Raw genomic sequence first — 22,241 nt, forward strand, 5'->3', positions numbered from 1 at the left:
CAGGAGCAGACATCTGCAAAAAGGCATTGCTACTGGAAGGGCCACATGGAAAGACACCCTCACTGACACAGATCCTTACAAACGCTAGTTTCACCTGATGCACCAGATTTAAAGACTCCAAGAAGTGGGAGATGGCGAAGGGAAGGTATCCTCGCTTACATTTACTTGCACAAAAAACAGGACATGATTATCCTGACCGTCACCTTCCAGTACAATTATGTCATGTCTGGTTTCTTTTTTTTTTTTTTGCAGATTCTGACCGAGGCGGGGCTAGATAAGCTGTGAATAACAGCTGGGAATAAAAGTCCATTCACCCATCTTGCTGTGGCTGTGGCTTTCCCTCCATGGCGGTCAGCAGAGTAGGGGCCAGCTCGCACTGTTTTTCCACATCCAGGCGGGGGTAACCCATCTTGATGTAAATTATGGTGAAATTCTGGAGAGAATCACAAGGGCAAAGAAAGTATCTATAAAACAAAAATCACTAAAAAGGTACAGGTCAACAATCGTAACGGCTTAGAATTTGAGGCACTCATCTACTCACATACAGTAACAAAGTACATTACAATTGGATCTGCTGCATCTACTGTATGAATCTTCTGTCCTTAGTTATAAGAGCGTTTGCCTGTCACCTGAGATTGGATCTCATTCCTTCTCACTCCGATTTTCTATTCAATATTATTCAATTTCATACATTTTTTTTAATATTAATAAGCCAGTTCAATCAAGTTCTGAAAAAGAATTTGCATCAATAGATATTATACATGATACAAGATTAATTTCCTCAGATCAGAAAGGCCACAAATAACAGGAGCCTCATAAGGCTTGAGGGCAGCAGTGTAGGGCAGCAGTTAGGGTCCTAGACTCCTATTTGGAAGATCATGGGTTCACATTCCAGGTGAGACACTGCTGTTGCATCCTTGAGCGAATATTTCACCCAAATGATTCCAGTGAAATACCCAGCTGCACAAATGGGTGAAGTGGATAAAAGCATTAGCCAACTAAGCACAGAGAACATAGGAAAAAATAAAATCCTTGAAAACTCCTTCAGAAAGTGACAATTGAAACCATACCTAACCTGTCAAATTAATAATATAACACATACTGTTCCTGAAAAACCACTCCTACAGCTGCTATAATCTGGCCCAGAGGACGTGGAGGCTCTTCAGACACAGGTTTAGGACCTGATGCCATTGGGCTATAGGATCTCATTTCAAGCTCTGTTATTTTTTTTATATTTAGAATGTTTTTCATACATTTCCCATCATCAATTCACACAGGTGTACTGAGTCTCAATGAGGTTCTGTTCATTGGATTTTCACATTAGAAAGAGATCATGAATAATTAAACCCTAATTTCTCTTTATTCAGAAACGACATCATCAGACTGAACTGAGTCACTTCTTCCATCCTCAGCTCATTTCCTCCTGCTGGCAATATGCAAAACCTAAGCATAAGCTTTAAAGGGTCAGGTTGTCTTGTGTTTTGTTATATTTATATTGGCTCTGGTTTCGCAAACCAGTGAGGGAACACAGGCCAGGCCAGGAGAAAGTTGCCCAGTCATCTAGAAAAATGTCACACACCGACGTTTTGAAAATTAGTATAGAACAAACTGTAAACTTCTGAAAAAAAAATGCAACAAAAGAACAGAAGACATATAATAGTGTGGTGCCAATGCTGAGATGATATCCTGTATGTTCAGTGATGTTATTAGCACATTCAAGCAGTTGTATTCTGAAGAAATCCAAAATGTTTTCATTCCTTTGTGTCTACTTAATGTCTCAAGTCCAATATAGTACTTCAGTTTATCGTTTCCCATGATTATTCATGGAAATGTATGATAAAGAATCATCACTTTAGATTCTTTCACTGATTATCTAATACCACAGGATTTTCCGCAGACAAAATAGTTCTATTTCTCTTAAGGTAGTCATGGCATGTTTACATAATACTGACATAATTAACATCTTTATTAAGGTGTGTTCATATAATACACACAAATACAAAATGTGTACTACACAGCAAGATGGATATGTGGAAATTAGCTGACTGGATTGTTTAAGCACCAAGCTAAGCTGTTTTTACTCAATGAGGCCTTGTGATCACAAACAGCATCCCACTGTATCTAGCAGATAATTAGTAAGTCTCAAAGAGTCAATGTTGGGCACAATTAGCCTTGAAGTCCTTAAGCTCTGGACACAGAAGGAATCAACTGCTAAAAACATTCCTTAATTAGCTAAAGTTACGAATCAAACCCATAAACTATTCAAAAGCTACCTAATAACCTGCAGGAATACGGCTATCCCAGATCTTAACTGCAACTCCCAGGCCTTGCAGACTCTGTGCCAATCATATAAGAAATAGCACAGACACTTTAAATTAAGTAATTTATGAATTACCTAATTCATACATTATATGAATTTCATTATTTCTGTTTATAGAAATATATGAACAAATATAATAGAAAAGGTATAAAAGGCTTGTAGGTTATTTAACTTTCAAAAGATTAACATTAAAAATGTATAAAAGTATAAAGTTACTTCACAGTAGTAATTTGATTTTCAATTTTCTATTTGTGCTTCCCAAAGCAAACATATCAGTTGTTTCACAAATAATTATAAGTGGAGAAAAATGCTTTATCTAGAAAATTCATTGGCACACGGGACTGCAAAAATGGCTTTAAAAAGAAAGACAAAATGGTTATTTCCTATTTCTGCTATAACAGCATTTGATCATATGTACTGGGCAAAGACACTGAAAATTCCTTACAGAAAAACACCTAAATTAAAAATGAGGTCAGGGCTGCGAGTCATTCCAAACCAATTTTGTAGCCAAAAGGATGTGACGTTTGCAAATACAAAACAAATTCAACTGTCCAACTGTGACTCGCTATGATTCAGCAGTTACTGATGTACCCTACATATCGGTACCGCTATCTATCTCCAGTCTTCAAAGATTACAAATATTTATTTACTTCCTTACCATAAGCAGTGTTCAGTGTTCCATAAACTAAGCCTATCACGTTTATGAAAGTGCCTCAGGCAACTGTAATACTTTGACATTTACACCAAGAACTCAGTAATGTTTAGGTACTGTAATTCCATCACAGCAGAAAGTTACATTAAACCACAGTTCAGTGTTAATGTTATTCATATTCACCATAACAATGTAACCTCAACTGCGTCCTGGCCAAATTCCCCATTGCTCTTTAACAATCATGGCCTCCTAATAATCGCTATCTATTAACTCCTCCCCACTGAGAGCTGGTGTGTGGGGAGCGTTCTGGCTTACTATGGCTGCATCCAGGTGGGATTGCACATTGGTGGTCGTGGAGGGGAGCCCCCATGACCAGTAAAGCACTTTGAGTAGAGTCTCCAGAAAATCACTATATAAGTGTAAGTGCAATTATTATTATTTTTCTACCACATTTAGTAGCTTTGATCCCCCAGTATTTTTGTCTGAATTCTTTTGGCACATTTCGGAAATTTTTCTGTGGGGATCACAGGTGCTCTGTGTGCTATTTCGAAGGGAGAAAAAAGAAACCCCTTGCTTTTTCACCTGTTTTCTGATGTTTCAGTCGCAACCATTTTAGCTGCGTGGAAAATCACTGAGAAGATGCATTTTAAGGATCATGGCAGAGCATTCTGTTCTGTTTTTGATGAACAACATCATATCTGGTTACAAACTGCACCACAGCCTTTAACAGAAGCACACAGTCAAAAACCACTCTGAGAATCCTGACAATAATACACGCACAGAACAAAACACACAAACCGAGCAAAAAGCAACTGAAGACACTCAGGGCTTTAGTCATAAAACCACTGTGGTACATTTATATCGGTTTATTCCCTGAAATGAAAATAAAAGTGAAGATGTGAAGTACCATCAGTTTTGCAGGATGGTCATGTGAGAGTCTCTACAGGCAGCTCAGACTTTCTTTTTCAGTTCTGTAGGTCTTGGAGCTCATTTCTCAGAGCGTGGTGATGAGCACAGAGTACACAGAGCTTAGACTGCCTACTAACACGCCTCGTTTTGGAACTTAATGCTGCGCACGCGTGGGGACCAAATAAGTATACCGTTCGACAACAGCAGCACAAAGCATGTTGAGTTAATGGATGCAACCTTCCAGCTAAGGGGGTGCTTCAGAATGATTTTCATTTTCTTGTCGCTTCAGGGCTGGGCGATTTTGGCAGCTGCTCATTTTTAATTGTAAAAAGACTCACTGTCACAAAGGAAGCGGCCGCAGGGTCCTGGTACTGCACCAGCAAGGTCTCCACCGGCAGCTGGATTTTAGGTCGGCTCTTAATGCGCTTGTTGAGGTGAACCAGCAGCTCCATCACCTGAGGGCGGCAAACGTGTCCAGTGAGACGTCAGCGTCGCAAGACGGCTAAAAAAATAAAGCTCCTTCCCCCTAAATGTACAAGACACTTTGTCGCAGTTGATGCTTAAGTGTACGAACATTTTCACGTCAAGTTAAATTAAAGATTGCCATGAACCATTTCGAAGTGGGCATTTCTAATGAAAATAACAAAGGAAGAGCCCTACCCAAACAACCCAAGACATCTTCTCACAATGACAACAAACCATTGTGTTGACAGGAAGCATACTTATAAATTCAGATTTAACACAGCTGACTGATACGATCATTTTCTAATAAAGAAAACGTGTTTTTGTAGACAGATATATTGCAAATTGGCTTTTTTTTTTAATCAGAGGAAGAAATGGTTGGGTAAAACGGAACCTCCTGAAGAACGTAAGAAGAGAATCCACTCCCGAGACACAAGGAGTCAAGAAGCTGTTCGAAGCGTCAGTCTTACTTTTTTCCTCACACCTTCCTGAGTGCTGGACAGCTTCAGCAGCACAGGGGGCAGGAACTTGGATATGACGTTCTGCAGCTGCTCGTCCGTCTCCGCGTGCCCCAGGCAAAGGAAGACCCGCTCCAGCTGATCTGCCCAAGGCAAGCACACACAGGTGGCACAATAAACAGAGCACCGGGACATTTCCCACCGAGCTTCAGCAGGGCAACCCACAAAACCAGGTGCTCAAGTGGCTGTGCATTAAAGGCAAGCATCTCTTTACCTGTTTCCACAGGCGACATTTACAAAATATAATATACAGTCATGTGAAAAAGAAAGTACACCCTCTTTCAATTCAATGGTTTTACATATCAGGGCATAAATAACAATCACCTGGTCCTCACCGACTTCTATAATAAGACAAATCTAGCCTCAGACAACAGACAACACATCGCAGATTTCACTATGTCATTATTTATTCAACAAAAAGTAAGCCAAAATGCAGAACAAATGTGGGAAAAATGAAGTGCACCCTTACTGCTTCTGTAGGAATTAAGAAGGTAATTAGCATCCAGGTGCTGCTAATCAAATGCACGTGATTAGTTGATCATCAGGAAGTGTGACCACCTCAAATAAAAGCAGAACTTTTGGCAGTTTGGTGGTCTGGAGCATTTAGATGTGTGTTAACACCATGCCAAGGAGAAAAGACATCAGCAATGAACTCAGAGAAGCAATTGTTGCTGCTCATCAATCTGAGAAAGGTTATAAGGCCATTTCCGAACAATGTGAAATCCATCATTCTACAGTGAGAAGGATTATTTACAAATGGAGAACATTCAAGACAGTTGCCAATCTTCCCGGAGTGGGCGTCCCAGCAAATTCATCCCAAGGTCAGACTGTATAAGGCTCAGAGAAATTGCAGAGAACCCAAGAGCTACATCTAGGGATCTACAGGCCTCGGTCAACATGTTAAGTGTTGAAGTTCATGACTGTACGATCAGAAAAAGACTGAACAAGTATGGCTTTCATGGAAGGGTAGCCAGGAGAAAGCCCCTTCTCTCCAAAAAGAACATGGCAGCACGGCTTTATTTGCAAAGCTGCATCTGAACAAACCACAAGATTTCTGGAACAATGTCCTTTGGACAGATGAGATCAAAAGGGAGATGTTTGCTCATTATGCACAATGCCATATTTGGCGAAAACCAAACAGCGTATCGCAACAAACACCTCATACCAACTATCAAGCATGGTGGTGGAGGGGTGATTTGGGCTTGTTTTGCAGCCATAGGACCTGGGCACTTTGTAGGAGACAAATTTGAGGCCATCTGTCTGACAGCTAAAGCTTGGCCATAACTAGGTGATGCAACAGGACAATGATCCCAAGCACACCAGCATGTCTACAACTGAATGGCTGAAAAAGAAAAGAATCAAGGTTTTGGAATGGCCAAGTCAAAGTCCAGACCCCAACCCCATTGAGATGCTGTGGTGGGACCCTAAGAGAGTTGTGCATAAACGAATGCCCTCAGACATCAATGAACTGAAGCAATGTAAAGAAGAGTGGGCCAAAACTCCTCCAAAACGATGTGAGATGCTGATAAACTCATACAGAAAACGATTACTTCAAGTTATTGCTGCTAAAGGTGGTTCTACAAGCTACTTGAATCAAGGGGTGTACTTAGTTTTTCACACATGGCTTCTGCATGTTGACTTATTTTTTGTTAAATAATGACATAGTGGAATCTGTTATGTGTTATTTGTCACCTGAGGTTAGAGTTACCTTATTTTAGGACCTGGTAAGGACCAGCTGGTTTTTTATGTCCCGATACATAAAACCACAGAATTGAAAGAGGGTGTACCTTCTTTATCACATGACCGTATATATATAACATATAGGGATACTTAATCTTCTCATTGTTATTTTTTTTGGTGCTACTACTGCAAGCGGTACTGTACAGTATGTCAAGAACACTTGCACGTTTCAATGTACAAAGTGCTAACACAGATCTTCCCATATGATCCGACTGGTAACCAAACAGTTTTGTTTGCAGTTTAAATATGCTGCTAAAACTGGAAAAAGAAAGAAAGTAAGATTGCTGTTTTCTGTGGCTTCACTGCAGATTTAGAAAAAGAGGGGAGTGGCTTTTTAAAGTGCATTCAAATGTATGTTAAAAGGATTTAATGCCTGAGTCATTTAGAACGCGTGGCACCATAAAATAACTGAAATGACAAATTACCGGTTTCAGTTAAAACGCATTCACCATACAAATTATTACACTCTATATTAAAATACGACTTGGATTTTTCATTGACCAATAGCAGACTTCTAAATACATAAAAATGAAACAAAAAAAAACTTGACAGACTTATGCTCTCTGGCACACCAGGTTGCAAGACAGAAAGGAAACACTAAAGACATGAAAACCGTAAAAAAAACGATAGTCTGTCACTGTTCCCCTGCGATGACGTTCATTGGCAATAATTTCTGTATCTACAATGTCAATACATTGGGGAATGATGTAAAAAATGTCTTACACTAACATGAGGCTATTTGCATGGCCTTGAATAAAGCTCTGAACAATATTGCTGCACTATGCCTAAGACTACTTTAAATGTGCAGTATAGCTTATGAGAATAAAATAAGAATGAACAAAAAGGATCACTAAAAGGCATTTATATACATACACACGAACTTTAACAGAAAACTTAAGGTTACTCTCTAACTAAAGAGTTCAACAAATATTTCATGAAAATTACAATACGAGACCCTATTCGTAGGGATTATTTATCCGGTATATTTTTACACAAACCATATATGTGAGTGCAGTTCCCTTCTTCTCATTTTTATTAGCAATTCTGGACGTACAGTACATTGTAAACCTTACCACCGCCCTTAAAAGACTGCGTTTAATGATTAAAAAAAAACTACATGACACTATATGAAAGCAAAACACCGAAACATTTAATTGCACGGAAATCTGATCCTTCCTTAAATTAAGTGCATAAATAATTTACGATTAATATAATTACTTTCGTTTTCAGATCATGACTGTGCACTAGGCCTATTTCTCTTCTTTTTCCCCCCAACGTGTATTGTAGTCATTATAAGTGCATACGCAGTATAACGTCAGTGAAACTCTGCTCTGAACGTTTATTTTTTTCACAAAAAAGGCGATCTCGGCTTTAGCTATTAACGACAGACAGAGGCTAAAACACGATATTCCCCGACTTTTCCGCTGACCGGTTTTTCATACCACAACTAGTAACTTACTGAGCTCATCCTGCGCAGCCATGTTTGCAGTGACTCCGAAGCACACAGACGCAGCCACTCCTGCTTGCTGTGAGGAGCCGTCTCCGAGCTGAATAATCCCCTAACTCTCTCGCCCTGTATATTTAGAAATAGCTGAGGCTACAGAAACCGCTGCAGACAACTGATACAACAGCACCACTTAGAGCCGAAGTGAAGGTATTTCCCAGCAGAAATTTAGCGAGACCTACAGTACGGCGACGGAACAGAAAATAATGTCCAATTTTCAACCCATCTTTGGGTGCCTCCCCGGTTTGCAGTTTGAAGTGGTCCGTCCACTTGAAGTGTCTTCCTCGGATGTAATGGATTACAATGGACAGTTCGGTAACGATGATTTACTGGGGGAGGGAATGGGGATTTAAAGATCAACTGTGTGTTCATTTGAAAAAAACAATCCAAAGAAAGTATTGATGTCTTACTGTTTACTTTGTTGTGAAAAGACAGAAGGGTGGGGTCCATCGAAATGTTCAAGCTGAGTTTATTGAACAATTATTATTAACTATGCAACAATACGTTATTTTTATATATTCTTCCCTGCGGATCAATTCGTGCCCTTCCCAACAGTGTTTCTTCCTCGCTGTTTTCTCACCTGCAGCACCAATACTATATGATCTGCACCTTTCTCTGCTCCCCCCTTCCCATCCCTGTTTTTTTAAAAGGATAAGGTTAGGAGGTTGAAAACTGTGCAGTTGCTCTACAGTTCTAATTTGTGAATTTTCTTTTTCAGGTTGAAAACGTACACAGGGTTAGGGAGAGGACTGGAGTTAGGTTAAGCATTAGTGTTATGCTTCCATTTGTGGTCACAGTCGAGATCATTTCGGAGTTAGATTAGATCCATGCTGAGGGGAATAGTTGGGATTGGGACCAGTCTGGGATCCAGGTAAGGCTTCAGCCTAATTTTAACGACTTAAGGGTAAGGCTAGAGACTAGGTTTAGGGTAACATACTGTAATAAATACAGACCCCGATTAGCACTTATTGTTACCTAACTGATTGCCCACCTTTATATAAGTGAATAAATGTTAATCACTGTCTATGAAACCAGTGGATAATGTTATACAGTACATAATCTCATATTACTGAAAAAGATTATCATACAAAGTACTGAAAACATTATGGGACATATCAGGACTTATATTTTGTTTTGCACTAGTTGTTTCCTTTGGTTAATTCAAAATAATTTGGGGGCAGTGTGGTGTGACATTGGTTAGCATTGCTGCCTCACAGTGCTGGGGTCCTGGGTTCAATTTCAACCCTGCTGTCCTGTGTGCATGGAGTTTGGATGATCTCCCCATGTTCCTGTGGGTTTCCTGCAGGTGCTCCGGTTTCCTCCCATTGTCCAAAGACGTGCCGGTACTGTAGATTGATTGACGGCCGGGAAAACTGGCCCTGGTGGGAGTGTGTGTGTGTGTGTGCGTGTGCGTGCGCCTGTGCATCTGCCCTGCGATGAATTGGCATCTCGTCCAGGATGTATCCCGCCTCATGCCCGTTTCCTGCTGGGATAGGCTCCGGCTCCCCTGATTTGGATAAAGTGGTTAAGAAATGGGCGGATCATGATAGGTTAAGTACAACGCCGTGCAATCACACTAGAAAGTGTCAGAGTGGGAGGATAAGACTGGCCAGAGCCCCAGGTGGGAGATGCCAGTGGAGAACATCAGTGGGCTTGTAACTGCGCACCAGGGGGCTGACAGGATAGCAGTGGCTGTAGACCTGTGCCAGCATTTCTGAGACTCCGACGGGACACGTGGGCTGGTGTGTGTGATCAGCATCTGGGGGAATCGCCCCTCTTTCTGTGCCAGAGGCTGTGGCAGTTCAGAGCGATGCTGTTTGGATTGGGTAATGCTCAAGGCCCTCGAAAGAGGCTCATGGATTTTGGATACCCTGACAGACTGTGTACTGTGCCTGGATGACGTAATGGTACACGTGGCTGCTTTTGAGAGTGCAATGATAAACTCTGACTTAGTATGAACCCGCATCGGGACTTCAGGGTGAAAGTGCTTTCTAAAATATGCCGCCTCCTGTGATGAGAGGCTGAGGCCTTGGGACATACTGTACAGCCTATCCCTGCCAATCTGAAGGAGGTACGGCATGAGATCAGCTTTGTTCCGTACCTCATGTGATTTGTGAAGGACGTTGTTGACACTGACACGAATGATCTGGAGACTGGGGTGATGTTTTTCACAGGCTGGCCCAGAGAGAGAGCCATTACCATCTACAGCACTTTCAGGCAAGGAGCTGATCTAAGAGGAACTCTACTGTTGACGCACAGAGAACTGCTGCCTGTGGTGTCGCCAGTGACTCACTCCTGCCTGCACAGTACCTCAGTGGGCACCACTTCCTCCTTCGCGCTTATCATGCCTCCCTCTTCTGGTGGCTGAGCCTGCTGTGCCAGCAGCCATATCACCCTGCAGCTCACACCTGCCTGCCCAATGAAGCTCAGCAGTGTGAGCCTGGTCAGTACCTGGATGGGAGACCTCTTGGGAAAAACTAAGGTTGCTGCTGGAAGAGGTGTTAGTGGGGCCAGCAGGGGGCACTCACTGTACAGTCTGTGTGGGTCCTAATGGCCCACTATAGTGATGGGACTACTATACTTTAAAAAGGCTCTGTCCTTCAGATGAGATGCAAAACCGAGGTATGGACTTGCTGTGGTCATTAAAAATCCCAGGGTGCTTCTTGAAAAGAGTAGGGGTGTCACCCCTGTGTCCTGGTCAAATTTCCCATTGGTTTTTACAGATAATCCCCTAATAATCCCCATCTATGAATGGGCTTCATCACTCTGTTCTCCTCCCCACTGATAGCTGGTGTGCAGTGAGTGTACTGGTGCACTATGGCTGCAGTGGCATCATCCAGGTGGGGCTGCACATTAGTGGTGGTAGAGAGGAGTCCCCATTACCTGTAAAGTGGAGTGTCCAGACAGAAAAGTGTTATATAAGTGTAAGGAATAATAATAATTATTATTCTGTGAGTTTGAAGGGAAGACAGGCTCACTGGATGGAAGCTCTGTAGCCCTCCGACTTTGAGGTGGAGCCGAGAGCTGGGAACCTGAATGCAGACGCCCTTTTCACACGGGTCCTGTGGGACAGAAGACCGTGGTCCCAGCGATACACACCGGGCACGGCTTTGGGCAGGAGACCCAGACTTTGGAGTGGGACTGCGAAAGATGGCAGCAGGTCAGCGGCAGTCCCCCACTCCTGATGGTCAGAGAGACCAGCACACTGAGAGTCTGAATTCTGTGCTGCTCAAGGAGGCTAGAAGGAACAGTGGGGGGTCTCCAGCAGGGGAGTAGTCTCGCAGTGCTAAGGGAAGTGGTTCTGGGGGCCCTGCTTGGGGGTTTTAAGGGTGCCAAGACCTTAGGAACTGAGATGATGTGAGGCAGTACTACAAGACCCTGGACCTTGTGAGGGTTAACATTACATTATAATAATAATAATTAATAATTGCTTACACTTATATAGCGCTTTTCTGGACACTCCACTATTTTAATTTTTTTTCTGACAGTTTAATCTAATTATATTAAGTGATTATATTCAAAAACTGACCATAAGTTGTAAGAAAACCTGTCCTATTGGGTAAACACAATAAAATTCTCATTTTGTCATTTAACGTGCAAGTAATAATAATAATAATAATAATAATAATAATAATAATAATAATTGCTTCCACTTATATAGCGCTTTTCTGGACACTCCACTCAAAGCGCTTTACAGGTAATGGGGATCCCCTCCACCACCACCAATGTGCAGCCCCACCTGGATGATGCGACGGCAGCCATAGTGCGCCAGAACGCTCTCCACACATCAGCTATCAGTGGGGAGGAGAGCAGAGAGTAATGTAGCCAATTCATAGAGGGGGATTATTAGGAGGCCATGATTGGTAAGGGCCAATGGGAAATTTGGCCAGGACGCATTAGGTTAGGTTTGTGATGTTTGTAAATTTGGAAACATAAACTTGTGGTTCTAAACCCTGATCATGGAAATTCTTGTGTTTTTTTTGTTGTTTTTTTTTGGGGGGGGCGGGGGGGGTCAAGAACTTTATCACAGGATAACTGATTTAAATTTCCTGCATGAGGCATTATTTATATTTGCTTTTAGCTCTTTAAAATGGGATTTGTCATCGGTATCAATACTGTGCCAGTTTGTAATCAGCGCAATTCCTCTCATTCAGTGGCGCTAGCTTGAAATGGAACCAGACCTCTGCAGAAGGAAAAAGAAACACACCTCGACAGTGTTTATGTATGGTCATCCCCACCCATTTCCCCCCAGTAAATTAATCACGTCTTAAGAGCTCTTGTGCTTAAGAAGACAAACAAAAGAGGGGGTAAACTTTTAACAAGATGAGAAGGGGCTACTGCATTAAATTCTGCATGCCGAGTTAGTTGGTTCAGTGGGCCGAAGTCTTATTTTTTTTTAATCCAAGGTCTGAATGCAGAAGCAGGAGAACCCCAAAACAAAAAGTCAAAACAAAACGGGGCAAAGCAGGTCCGTTAAAAAGACGAAACGGCGTCAGGGACCGAAAAGCCGAAGCCCAGCAGACACTGAAGTCTCCAAGGACCGGGCCGGAGAACCACTGCCCCGGAACCCACTGGAGGTGCAGTGATTTCTCTCCAAGCCTGCCCTTTCGGAACTGAGCTCCGTGCTCCGTGCAGCGTGCGGCGTCTCCCCAGGTGCCTCCAGGGGGCGTGCCCGTGACGCGCGGGCATGCGCACTGCCGCTCGTCTCGGTTGCAGCAGCAGCAGCAGCAGTAGTTCGTAGTGGGAGGAGAGCAAAGAGCCGAGCTGTCATAAACCGGAGGACTTTAACAGCACAGGGAGAAATTTATACGTAAAACAGACACAAACACCGACCAAAAAATCAGGTAAAATAACCCAGCGCCCTGTTGAGCATGGCAACGGACATAAGACTGATCAATGTACCGCGATCGCTTTATGTTACCGACTTAATACCCCGTTGACTGCAAACTGTCTCGCTTTATTGTTATGATATGTGCAATACTGTATACATCATGATGTCAGCGCAGGGGGGTTATCTCTCGCTGATCCCCTGGTGAAAACGTACGCTTTCATCCCTCATAACAGGCCCGCTTTAAGCCTTGTTTTGTTGGTTTTTTTTCTACCCCCCTCTTTCTTTCTGCCTTTTTCCTCTTGCGCCGTGGACGCGTCGTGTTCGTGAGGAAGAGGGGGTCATGTAATGGGGCTCATGACGAGAGGGGGCAGTGGGTTGTGTTGCTGTGCCGGTGGTGGTGGTGGAAGGGGGGGTACTTTGCTGTCATCGTCACCAGATAGTAGTATGGACACAGCGAGGAGGACCTGCTCAGCGATCGTGTTTTTTTTTTTTTTTTGGAGTGTGTGTGTGTGTAGAGAGAGAGGGGGGGAGTGTGTTAGGAGGACTCGGGAGGTTGCAGGAGAAGAGCTGCTGGCCGTGGCGCATTTTTATGACACTTGCTGTGTGTGTTTTTTTTTTTTGGTCATACAGTTACGGCTTTAAACTTCACTAGTGCCGTCACTTTTGAAGGGGGTGACAAGTCACTCCCCCGCGTCCCCATACTGTATCTCCAAATGGATGATGTTTGTCGCCGCCTGGGCGACCAGAGGGGGGGGTCAACACTACCTGGTTAAGGGCAGATTTAAATGTCTTGCTCCGGGTTGACTCGTAAAGTCAGCGACGAGCTGCGAGAAGCGAAAGTAAACAGTCTTTGCCAGAGAAACGAGTCCTGTTCGCCCCCCAGCCTGGCGCTGTGCACAGTCACACGGCGTACAGCTTTACAAAAACAAAACATATCGCTGAGCTGGCTTCTGGGAGTTAAATAACTGAGAGTCACCGAGTCTCCCCCCCCACACCCCTTGAATTTTATCAATGATACCGTCGGGCGTTGCGTACAAGTTCAGCTGTAGCTGCGACACCAGAGAGAGGCAGAGCGATTGGTTAAGCAAGATTACAGCTGGGATCTTAGATCTGCCTGCTTTACCGTAACTTTGTACGGGGGGGGGGTTTGTTTGTATTGCCTCTGTCGAGGTGTATTGCGTATGTCCAAGTGTGCCAGTCGGTTAAGAATAAAAGTTTGACGTGTTTTTTTCAGTCGAGAGAAGCACCAGTAAATGTTCTCGGGGGTACGTCAATACATTTCGGAAATGATCAATCCAAACGTTTATTTACCTCCTCCTTAGGGAAAAAAAAATGCCTTGATGCGTGATGTGAGATGTGCAAAGTGGATTTGAAGCAGGCTTATTTGAAATTGCTGGCTACCAGCCGTGCTCTTTTCAGAAGCCATTTTGTTTACATTTCGATGTGGTTTTGCTAGTTTAAAAGCATTATTGCAACTACTGCTGCTACTACATCTCATTTCAATAACCCCTTTCGCCTTCAGCTATTCGTGATTTTTCCCCCTGTTGGACATACAACAAGGCCCTTTAACAGTATCCAAAGAGCCTAATGCACAGACTCTTAAGGACTCATATGAGACCATTGTCACGCTCTGAATAGTGAACAATACCAGCACTGTATTGTAACAGTGACTTTTAGTTTGTGTTCTGTTACAAGTGAGGTTAAATTGTGCAGCAAATTATCAGTCTTTTGTGTATGTGTGAAACATCAGTCTCTTTTCTCTACAGTTTTTGGTTGAGCTACATTTCTACTGTATAGGAAATACAAAATAACCAACCTTTAGGTCTTCAAGCTTTAGTTTTATGAGCATCTACACATGACACACCAAAGCTGGCCCTCCAATTAAAATTATGTTTTTGACTTTAGTGTATTTCTAATGCTATTGTATTCTTGCTTGTAGCCTAAAACAACAAGAAATGAAATAGGAAGTGCACTCCTCAATTCCATGTCAGCATTGAGTTTTCAGCTTTGTCATCATGAACAGGCTCCCAGATTTTAGTGTATCTGATTTAATCAGAGTGCTTCTTGTTTATGTGGTAGCTTTTAAATGCTTTTTTGATTGATTTGAAGAAAAAAATCCATAATGGTAAGCCCTTAAAGAAACAAGGTAATTTTTTCTTAATTTTCTCTACATGTCCTGTCTTTGAATGTTGAGCAGACTTTTTTTTTCTATTGTGGGGCTACTGATACAAACTGAAAAATGTGATTTTACTGCAGCTGATATGTATGCATTGGTAATATTGATAATAAAATATCCTTAAAATGATCAATTTGGATTCTAGTGAAATGTGGTTATATGACAACATCTCATGTATTAAAAATAATATATTTAATAATGCATGGGTCTTTTAGTTTCTGTTTAACCAGTAGATTGCAGTAATATTTTTATTAATATAATTTACTTGTTTTTTAAATGTTAAGTCCCATATTTTTCTATATATTATGAAATATGGTATATAATGTATATTATGCACATACTAGCATTTGAAGGTACTAGAATTTGAAGGTGGAAATAAAATAATTATATAATATTAGAAAAAGTCTTATGACTTTTGTTTTCTGTTTAATATTTTTTTAAATAACTCGAACAGAAAAAAAGCTTTGCTAAAAGATTTTTAAAAAATCCAATATGATATAGTTGAAAATAGGTCTTACAGGGTATTTTTGTGCCACACCACGCTGCGACAGCATCTGAAATAAGTGACTTAGACCTACAGTATTTTCATCTGAGCTAAGATGACTCTAAACTTTATAGTCGTGACAACTGCAGTGCAGTTTACATCAGAGGAAACCAGAATATCCTTCAGGATCTCACCTCCGTCTTTGGCTCAGGGTAACCTAATATAATTCTGCTGAAACCCAAACATTTAAGTGTGTTCTGTGCATTTTAGGGTTTATGCATAAAAAGTGTGATGTGCATTTGATTTTAAAGAGCTATTGTAGTTTATCTGTGTGCAACTACATTTCTATGCAGCACACCTTTTGTGCTATTATGTATCACGGTGATGGCACAGTGAAACAACAGTGAAAACATGGTAACACATAGATTGCCATAGTTAAGTAGTTTACCTTAAATTTTTAAAGAGATACAGTATATGCCAGTGGTGGTGTATTAAAAACAACGTTTTTTTTTCATGTAGGTCTGTGCTCTCACCTGTCTGACGATTCTGAAGAGACATTAAAAGGAAGGAAGCAAAGGTATCTCAGTCACTTCAAGCTGCTGTAAAAATAATTTTAATTCTTCATTTTGTCTGGGAGGGTATGCAGTATAATTACACAGCCTAACCTCCAAGGTGCACAACTAATCCAAAACATTATTTTTTTCAGTTAATTAAGGTGAGGAATTTGCATTGGAGACGAGAATTGCATGTGAGTCTGTGGAAGAGATTAAGGTTGGTGAATAATAACACTGTAGTATTATCATTATTATTCCAATGTGAAATGCGTCAGTGAAATTACATGTATATTAGGGGTATTGCTTGTTTTAGGTCAGTATAAGAGACAAAGTAATTAAGTTTTGGGTTTTAAAGTGATTTATTATAAGTTCAAATAATGTACCTTTCAGCGTGTTGGAAAAGCGTTTTACGAACAGCTCCACCTCTATAGATCAGTACTCGCACCTCCGGTCTTTACTCTTAGACTGGCGCCCCCTGCAGGTGCAGAGTAGTCATGTGATCTGTAGAGTCTGTGGTCTGCTGCGACTGTTACCATAATAAGCACATTTCTGGCAGTGGGTGGATGGATAGTCTCAGAAATAAGAAGTCTTTAAATTGGGTGGATTTTAAAATTAGATAATTCACGCTGCATCAGTCACCACTTGTTATATTCTTTTCCAACTTCTATCACAGTGCAGGGAGTGGCCTGTACTGTTCGAACTGCCATGTTACCATGATTTAAGCCTGTTCACTGGCTGTTCTGTAGTTATGTAGTTCTCCTGGTAGCACATTAGATCTCTGAGCTCTGTTGATCAGCACCCTTGCTAGTTTAATCCCGGCTTGCTGTCAGGGTGGGCCCCTGTTTTGGAGTTGGTGTGCACAACACACATGCAAGGCGAGAGAGTGAAAGCATTGATGGTGGGTGTGAAAGTAGTACCGGTATTAAAATGTTAAAAAAAAAATCTAAATAAAAATGAAACAAGCTAACGTTCGGTTATCTGTGATATTGATTGTGGAACGTTCCATTATGAAGAGCAGAATATGGAATATGAAGAAAAAATAGATCATTTCTTTTTCCAAAATGATAGTTAGTGCATTGCTCATTTAAATGTAAATCTGTTTGAAATGCAAACAATGCATCATTATTATTGACCATAACACTACTTTACAATTGAATATTGTATTGTTTGCATCACTAAATTTTATCTGATAATACATTATTTAAAGTTACTCGAAAGTGAAGGGAAAACCGTGTATATGTTGATCTGATAATTATGCTATTAGTTGTTTTATTTTTAGTTGTACAGGCAAACTTTAAATTTGCTGTTCATCTTCCTTTTCGGTGATCAAAGTTTGATTTTCCAAGCATGGTCAAATGCAATAGGTCTGCTGCACAAAAACGTGAACTGCGCTCACACTGCCCCCTTAGTGCTACTCCACTCCCCACTTTCTGCTTTTAAGCACCCCTAAAATGCAGGCACCAATTCTTTGACTGCCTCAGCACTCCAGTCTCCATTTCCTCCCTACTGGCACCATGGATCTCAGTAGCTGAAAGTGCTAAATAAATAATATCAAGATGGGCCAGAATCCGGTAATGCCAGGAGAGGGAATGCAGAGACTCGCAGACTGGATTAGAGCCATCATCCAGCAAGAGTGCTAAATGTGAACATGGAATAATCCTACTGTATGTGCAATAATGGAGAAACTGGAATAAACCCATTTACTGAATTTAACAACTTCTAAAATCCCCAAACCTGTAAAACAGAGCCCATAAGACCCCCCAAACAGAGCATATAGAGGGTACTACAAACTCCATACAATATTATACATGTCAGATCAAAGAAGCTTGGTGAAGGATCATTCAATAGCTCCAGGATTTTTTCGAGGCCGAATTTGTGTTATCCCAAATATTGTTGGAAAAGATGACTATGTCTGCAACATTCAAATTCCTATTCCAGATAATAACCCCTGCAAGGGGCGTATGTGAAGTCTGTAACAGCAAGACTAATTGGAGAAGCCAACACTTTTGCTTCACTGCTGATATCAGATAGATATACATTGGAGGAGATGACACAGGTGTGCAGAACAGAGACATTAGTTTAGAAAGAAGAGCCCAGAAGCCTGTACTGGAATTCTAGGTCCTGCAAAAACTGAAAGCCATCTTCATTGAAAATACGATATCTGTAAGATTCTGAATTCTTTTGTCAATTTATTGTGAAAAAGCCAGCAAAATATGCCAAAAAGGCATTTTACGTGTTTTCAGTGATTTCATTAGTCTTTCAATTAAGTGCCAGTTCTTAACTAATTATGTAATTATGGGGTCTATCATGTCTAAGAGGTGACTACTGAAGTGCAGTGCAAACATTGAAGTCTACATGGTGAGACCACATGGGTATGAAGATACAGTCATGTTTAATGTAGAAATCAAGTGGAATATTTAACAAAGCCAGTCTTCCCGCAGTGCTTTCACACTGTGGAGGTGAAAATTGAATATGTGGTTTCTGCTCTCTCCATATGAATTTTGATTCTCTAGAATGCAATCTATCCCAGTAGCATAAATCAGAAGAAAGGGAAAACCACAGAACTACAACAATTTAAAGGGGAACTTCAACGCTATTTTCATATTTCAGGTTAAGATAGAATGAGCATTTATGTGTGCATTTCAAACTGCAACAATAGTACTGCAACAAAAGTGACTTGTAACTTACATCACAAAATAGACTAATTTCCAGGTATGCGCAGTTCCATTTTCTGCAATTCAAATCAAGGCAACAAAACATCCAGTGACATGTGTGGACCTACAGTATGACATTGTAGACAAGCAGGCTTGTGAATACATTTCTTTTAATCTAATAGAAATATTGCCTTCGTTTTCGAGACGGTTTTGCCGACAAATAGTACATGTTAACTCTGCATGCAGATCACGTTGGGACATATCTGGGGCGAAGTGTCTGCTGCACAACCTGTATTTATACGCTTGTACATCCTGTTATATTATTCATGACAGAGGTTAGTGAGCAGGAAGGGCTGCATCACATGGCAATTCGTGGGAACTCGAATGCAAGTTGTGTCAACATGGGGACTTACAGTACTTTCACAAAGTTCACAATTTTGTGCCTAATTCAACATTTTTCATTATTTCTATAATGTCAATGAATTTTTTTTAATACCAAGATCTAATAGCCGGTCTGAGAAATTGGGACGGCAGTTCCCCTTTAAACCAGGAAGCACGTTCATTCATATTATTATAGAGACATGAACTTCAGGTGAACTAGAGACAATGAGTCCATCTGTTTAAGTCAGTATTTCCATGTCTGAGAATGTTCTTCTATTGTTTACAGTAATGGCATGTAAAGAAATGTTTTTGACCAATGGTGCAGTCAGGTGTGGGTCAATTTTCTCCTCTATAGTATTCAGTTGAGGTAATTCAGACTTGGGCCTATTCATTTAATACCCAAATGAAGCGCCAAAATCATCCAAAATATTTAGCCACTGATGTGATGATGGAGAAATCCTTGAGAAATAGTAATATACCAGGGGTACATCATGACGGACCTGGAAGGCCAGAATGTTTCAAGTTTTCTGAGCCCTGGAGTATGTAATTGGACTCATTATTTGCTTAACTGGACAAGTTTAAGCTGTTCCTGGAGACGAGGAAAAGGTAATTTGCTTGGAAGGTAAAACCATAATCAATTGTGGAGTGTGATTAATGCCTGGCCAAAAATAGTAACTTCTTTAACTGAGGGGTTAAACACACAGCCTGTAACTATCACTCCCAGAGCAGACATACAATTCCTTGATATTGCAGATGCCAGAATCTAAAAACTAGCCTCTTTTGATTATGCATTTGTGATTGATGGTAGCATTCATATCTTTGCCCAGAAGAGTATAAGAGGTCAAGCAGGGTCTGTCAGGAATTTGGACAGGAGATTAAAAATGTTTCAGTGTTGTAGTGGCATAAACACAAGCAAAAACATTTTTTCCCCAGAAATATATTTTTGCCAGCTAGTACTGCTTATTAGCAAATCTGCCAGCACTGTGTTTCAAATGAGATTCCTCAGAGTAATATCTACTGCATATTTCTTTTTGCAGCAAATCTAGATGGCTAAATTTGTTTGTTAGGAGAATGTAGTCAGGTACATTCCTGGATAAAATAGAAACATCCATTGTATGTTAAAGAAGAAATTCAAAGTCGGTAAGGAATCAAGTTCCGGCATAAGTGAAAAAAACATTGCTGCTGAAAAACAAAACTGAACAGCAGTCGGTGAAATCCTTACTCTTACTCTTTAGCAGAATACCACTAGACCCCACCATCCCCTCATCTCAAGCAACATCCAAAATAAGAATCGCTCCTCCTTCTTTGTCAGATCTGTGACATTGACACTGTCACGACACAAGCCAAGCCTCCTGCTACAAGCCAAATAGAAAAATTGTTTGTTAGATGTTATATATTTCTGTTTCACCCTGTTAGAAAACTAAAGAAATAATTTGCATACAAATGTTAGGAGGGAGAAGGAAATAAAACGTGAAAGTGCAGGTATAAGTGAGAGAAAATGTAAAAAAAGAAGAACAATATAAAGTCAATGAGGTCTAAGTTCTTAATAGGCAGGTTCGTAATAATTAAGCGTGTCTCGAAAATTCAGAGCAGACCCCTCACCCCACTTGCCCACGCAACCAAAAGTAGATCAGTGCTGAACACAGACCCACTTAAAAGATAAAGAGAAAAGAAAGAATTGAAATGAGAACAGGGTTTCCTTGAGTTTACGGGTTATCCCTTCAGATCTCGCGATCTCCTCTGCTTCCCGCCCTGAGGTGAGCAGATGCCAGTCACCAGCACAGAAGATCTTCAAATCTGCAGGGTACAGCAGAAACGACTGGCACGCCACCCCCCTCTGTGCCTCCCACAATCCTGAACAGGTGCAGTTCTGCCAGGCTGCCCAAGGACAAACTTGGCACTTGGCAAAAATCTCAGCGTGGAAATGCACAATTCCTATTGTGACAGCTGAAAGCCTAATGATCAAAATAACTTTTTTGTGTGTTTTGTGATAGAGAAAGCTGTACCGGCTGCTCAATGATTTCTGCTGTTTCACTGATAGTTTTTTAATCATGGGAGTGCATTTTTATAATCAGTTCAGAAACACATCCACATTTTACATGATAAAATTGAATTATGTTTCTTTTTATTCAGGCCATGCTGCTTTATGTTGTTAAGTACTCAATGCATGTTAACTGCCCTTTTTACTCATTGAGTTTTCAAGGCATCCTGATATAAACACAGTAATCTGTGTATGCAACATACTGTACCAGTTATTTAAATAATGTAGAAAAACATCGGTAGAAGATTGGCGACGCTCGTTCGTTGCTGAATTCTGAGGCTACCTAGAAAATTGGTCTGCGCCTGTGTCTTAGAGGTTGTCCAATATGGCACGATCATCTCCAATCACTCTCTGATCACTGAGCTCTGTGATGAGAATAGTAATGATGATCACAGTTCTTAAACAGTTCACAACAGCAGCTTTTGAAAAAATCAGAGAGTAAATGCAAGACCAACGAGCTGATTAGCAATGCTAAATAAAAAAGCAGGAGTCTGCTGACTTTGCCGTGTCATATGGGATGTTATCATGATGGGAATTGGAACTGAACCTGAGATTCTAGCCAAAAGACTCTGCTTAAGATTTTCTTAATGCAAATTTGACCAAAGCCTCGACTAACTGCAGCCCCACCTCATATATCGTTTAGGGACCACATCGATTCAATTTCTTTCAGGCTGCATTGCTCGAATATCACTCTTTTGAGAAGAAAAAAAGCAATCGAACCTATCCAACAGGTACTCACTCAGTCTATTGATATCACCATTCCTTTCCTCTTAATGAGAAAGTAGTGTGCTCTCATGTCAGGATGGTCAATCTCAGTGTGTTGCCATTGCAGCACAAGTGTTTTTTGATAGATTACCTGCTCATTCTTTTCAAATGAATAAAAAGTAGAATTGAACCTTCAATGTTTCCATTGGCTTCATGTAATTGTTGTATTTTTACATACAGAAGCATGTAGCATTTCATTGAATGAATATATTAATTTGATTTGTATTTCCTCATAATACTGAACAGTTCT

The 22,241-nt window shown here is 40.9% G+C and overlaps 2 protein-coding genes across 4 annotated transcripts in view; one reads left to right on the top strand and one right to left on the bottom strand.

The window, feature by feature from the left end:
* Positions 1 to 230: 230 nt before the first annotated feature.
* Positions 231 to 8,462, bottom strand: LOC148636251 (proteasome adapter and scaffold protein ECM29-like). Its single transcript, XM_088623528.1, has 4 exons — positions 8,061 to 8,462; positions 4,814 to 4,944; positions 4,220 to 4,336; positions 231 to 433 (listed from the first exon to the last, which is right to left on the bottom strand). Exons 1-4 carry the CDS (start codon positions 8,080 to 8,082, stop codon positions 311 to 313), a joined length of 393 nt encoding a protein of 130 aa, XP_088479654.1. The 5' UTR covers positions 8,083 to 8,462; the 3' UTR covers positions 231 to 310.
* A 4,335-nt stretch (positions 8,463 to 12,797) lies between these two features.
* LOC148636252 (lysine-specific demethylase 4C-like) overlaps positions 12,798 to 22,241 on the top strand; it is a 43,600-nt gene continuing 34,156 nt past the window's right edge. Inside the window, exons 1-3 of one of the 3 annotated variants that reach the window (XM_088623529.1) lie at positions 12,798 to 12,949; positions 16,116 to 16,173; positions 16,303 to 16,367. The gene's annotated coding sequence lies outside the window, so the exon portion shown is untranslated. The remainder of the gene's footprint in view (positions 12,950 to 16,115; positions 16,174 to 16,302; positions 16,368 to 22,241) is intronic. The other 2 variants (XM_088623530.1, XM_088623531.1) reach the window with 2 other exon arrangements.

Source organism: Lepisosteus platostomus, unplaced genomic scaffold (genome assembly GCF_059453375.1).
Source record: "Lepisosteus platostomus isolate fLepPlt1 unplaced genomic scaffold, fLepPlt1.hap1 Scaffold_188_H1, whole genome shotgun sequence".
NCBI lineage: Eukaryota > Metazoa > Chordata > Actinopteri > Semionotiformes > Lepisosteidae > Lepisosteus > Lepisosteus platostomus.

Coding starts and splice junctions, on each gene's coding strand:
- LOC148636251 (XM_088623528.1), bottom strand. CDS start 8,082: ATGGCTGCGCAGGATGAGCTCA. Junction 4,337..4,813: donor AGGAAGGTGTGAGGAAAAAA/GTAAGACTGACG, acceptor TGCCGCCCTCAG/GTGATGGAGCTGCTGGTTCA. Junction 434..4,219: donor CGGCCGCTTCCTTTGTGACA/GTGAGTCTTTTT, acceptor GATTCTCTCCAG/AATTTCACCATAATTTACAT.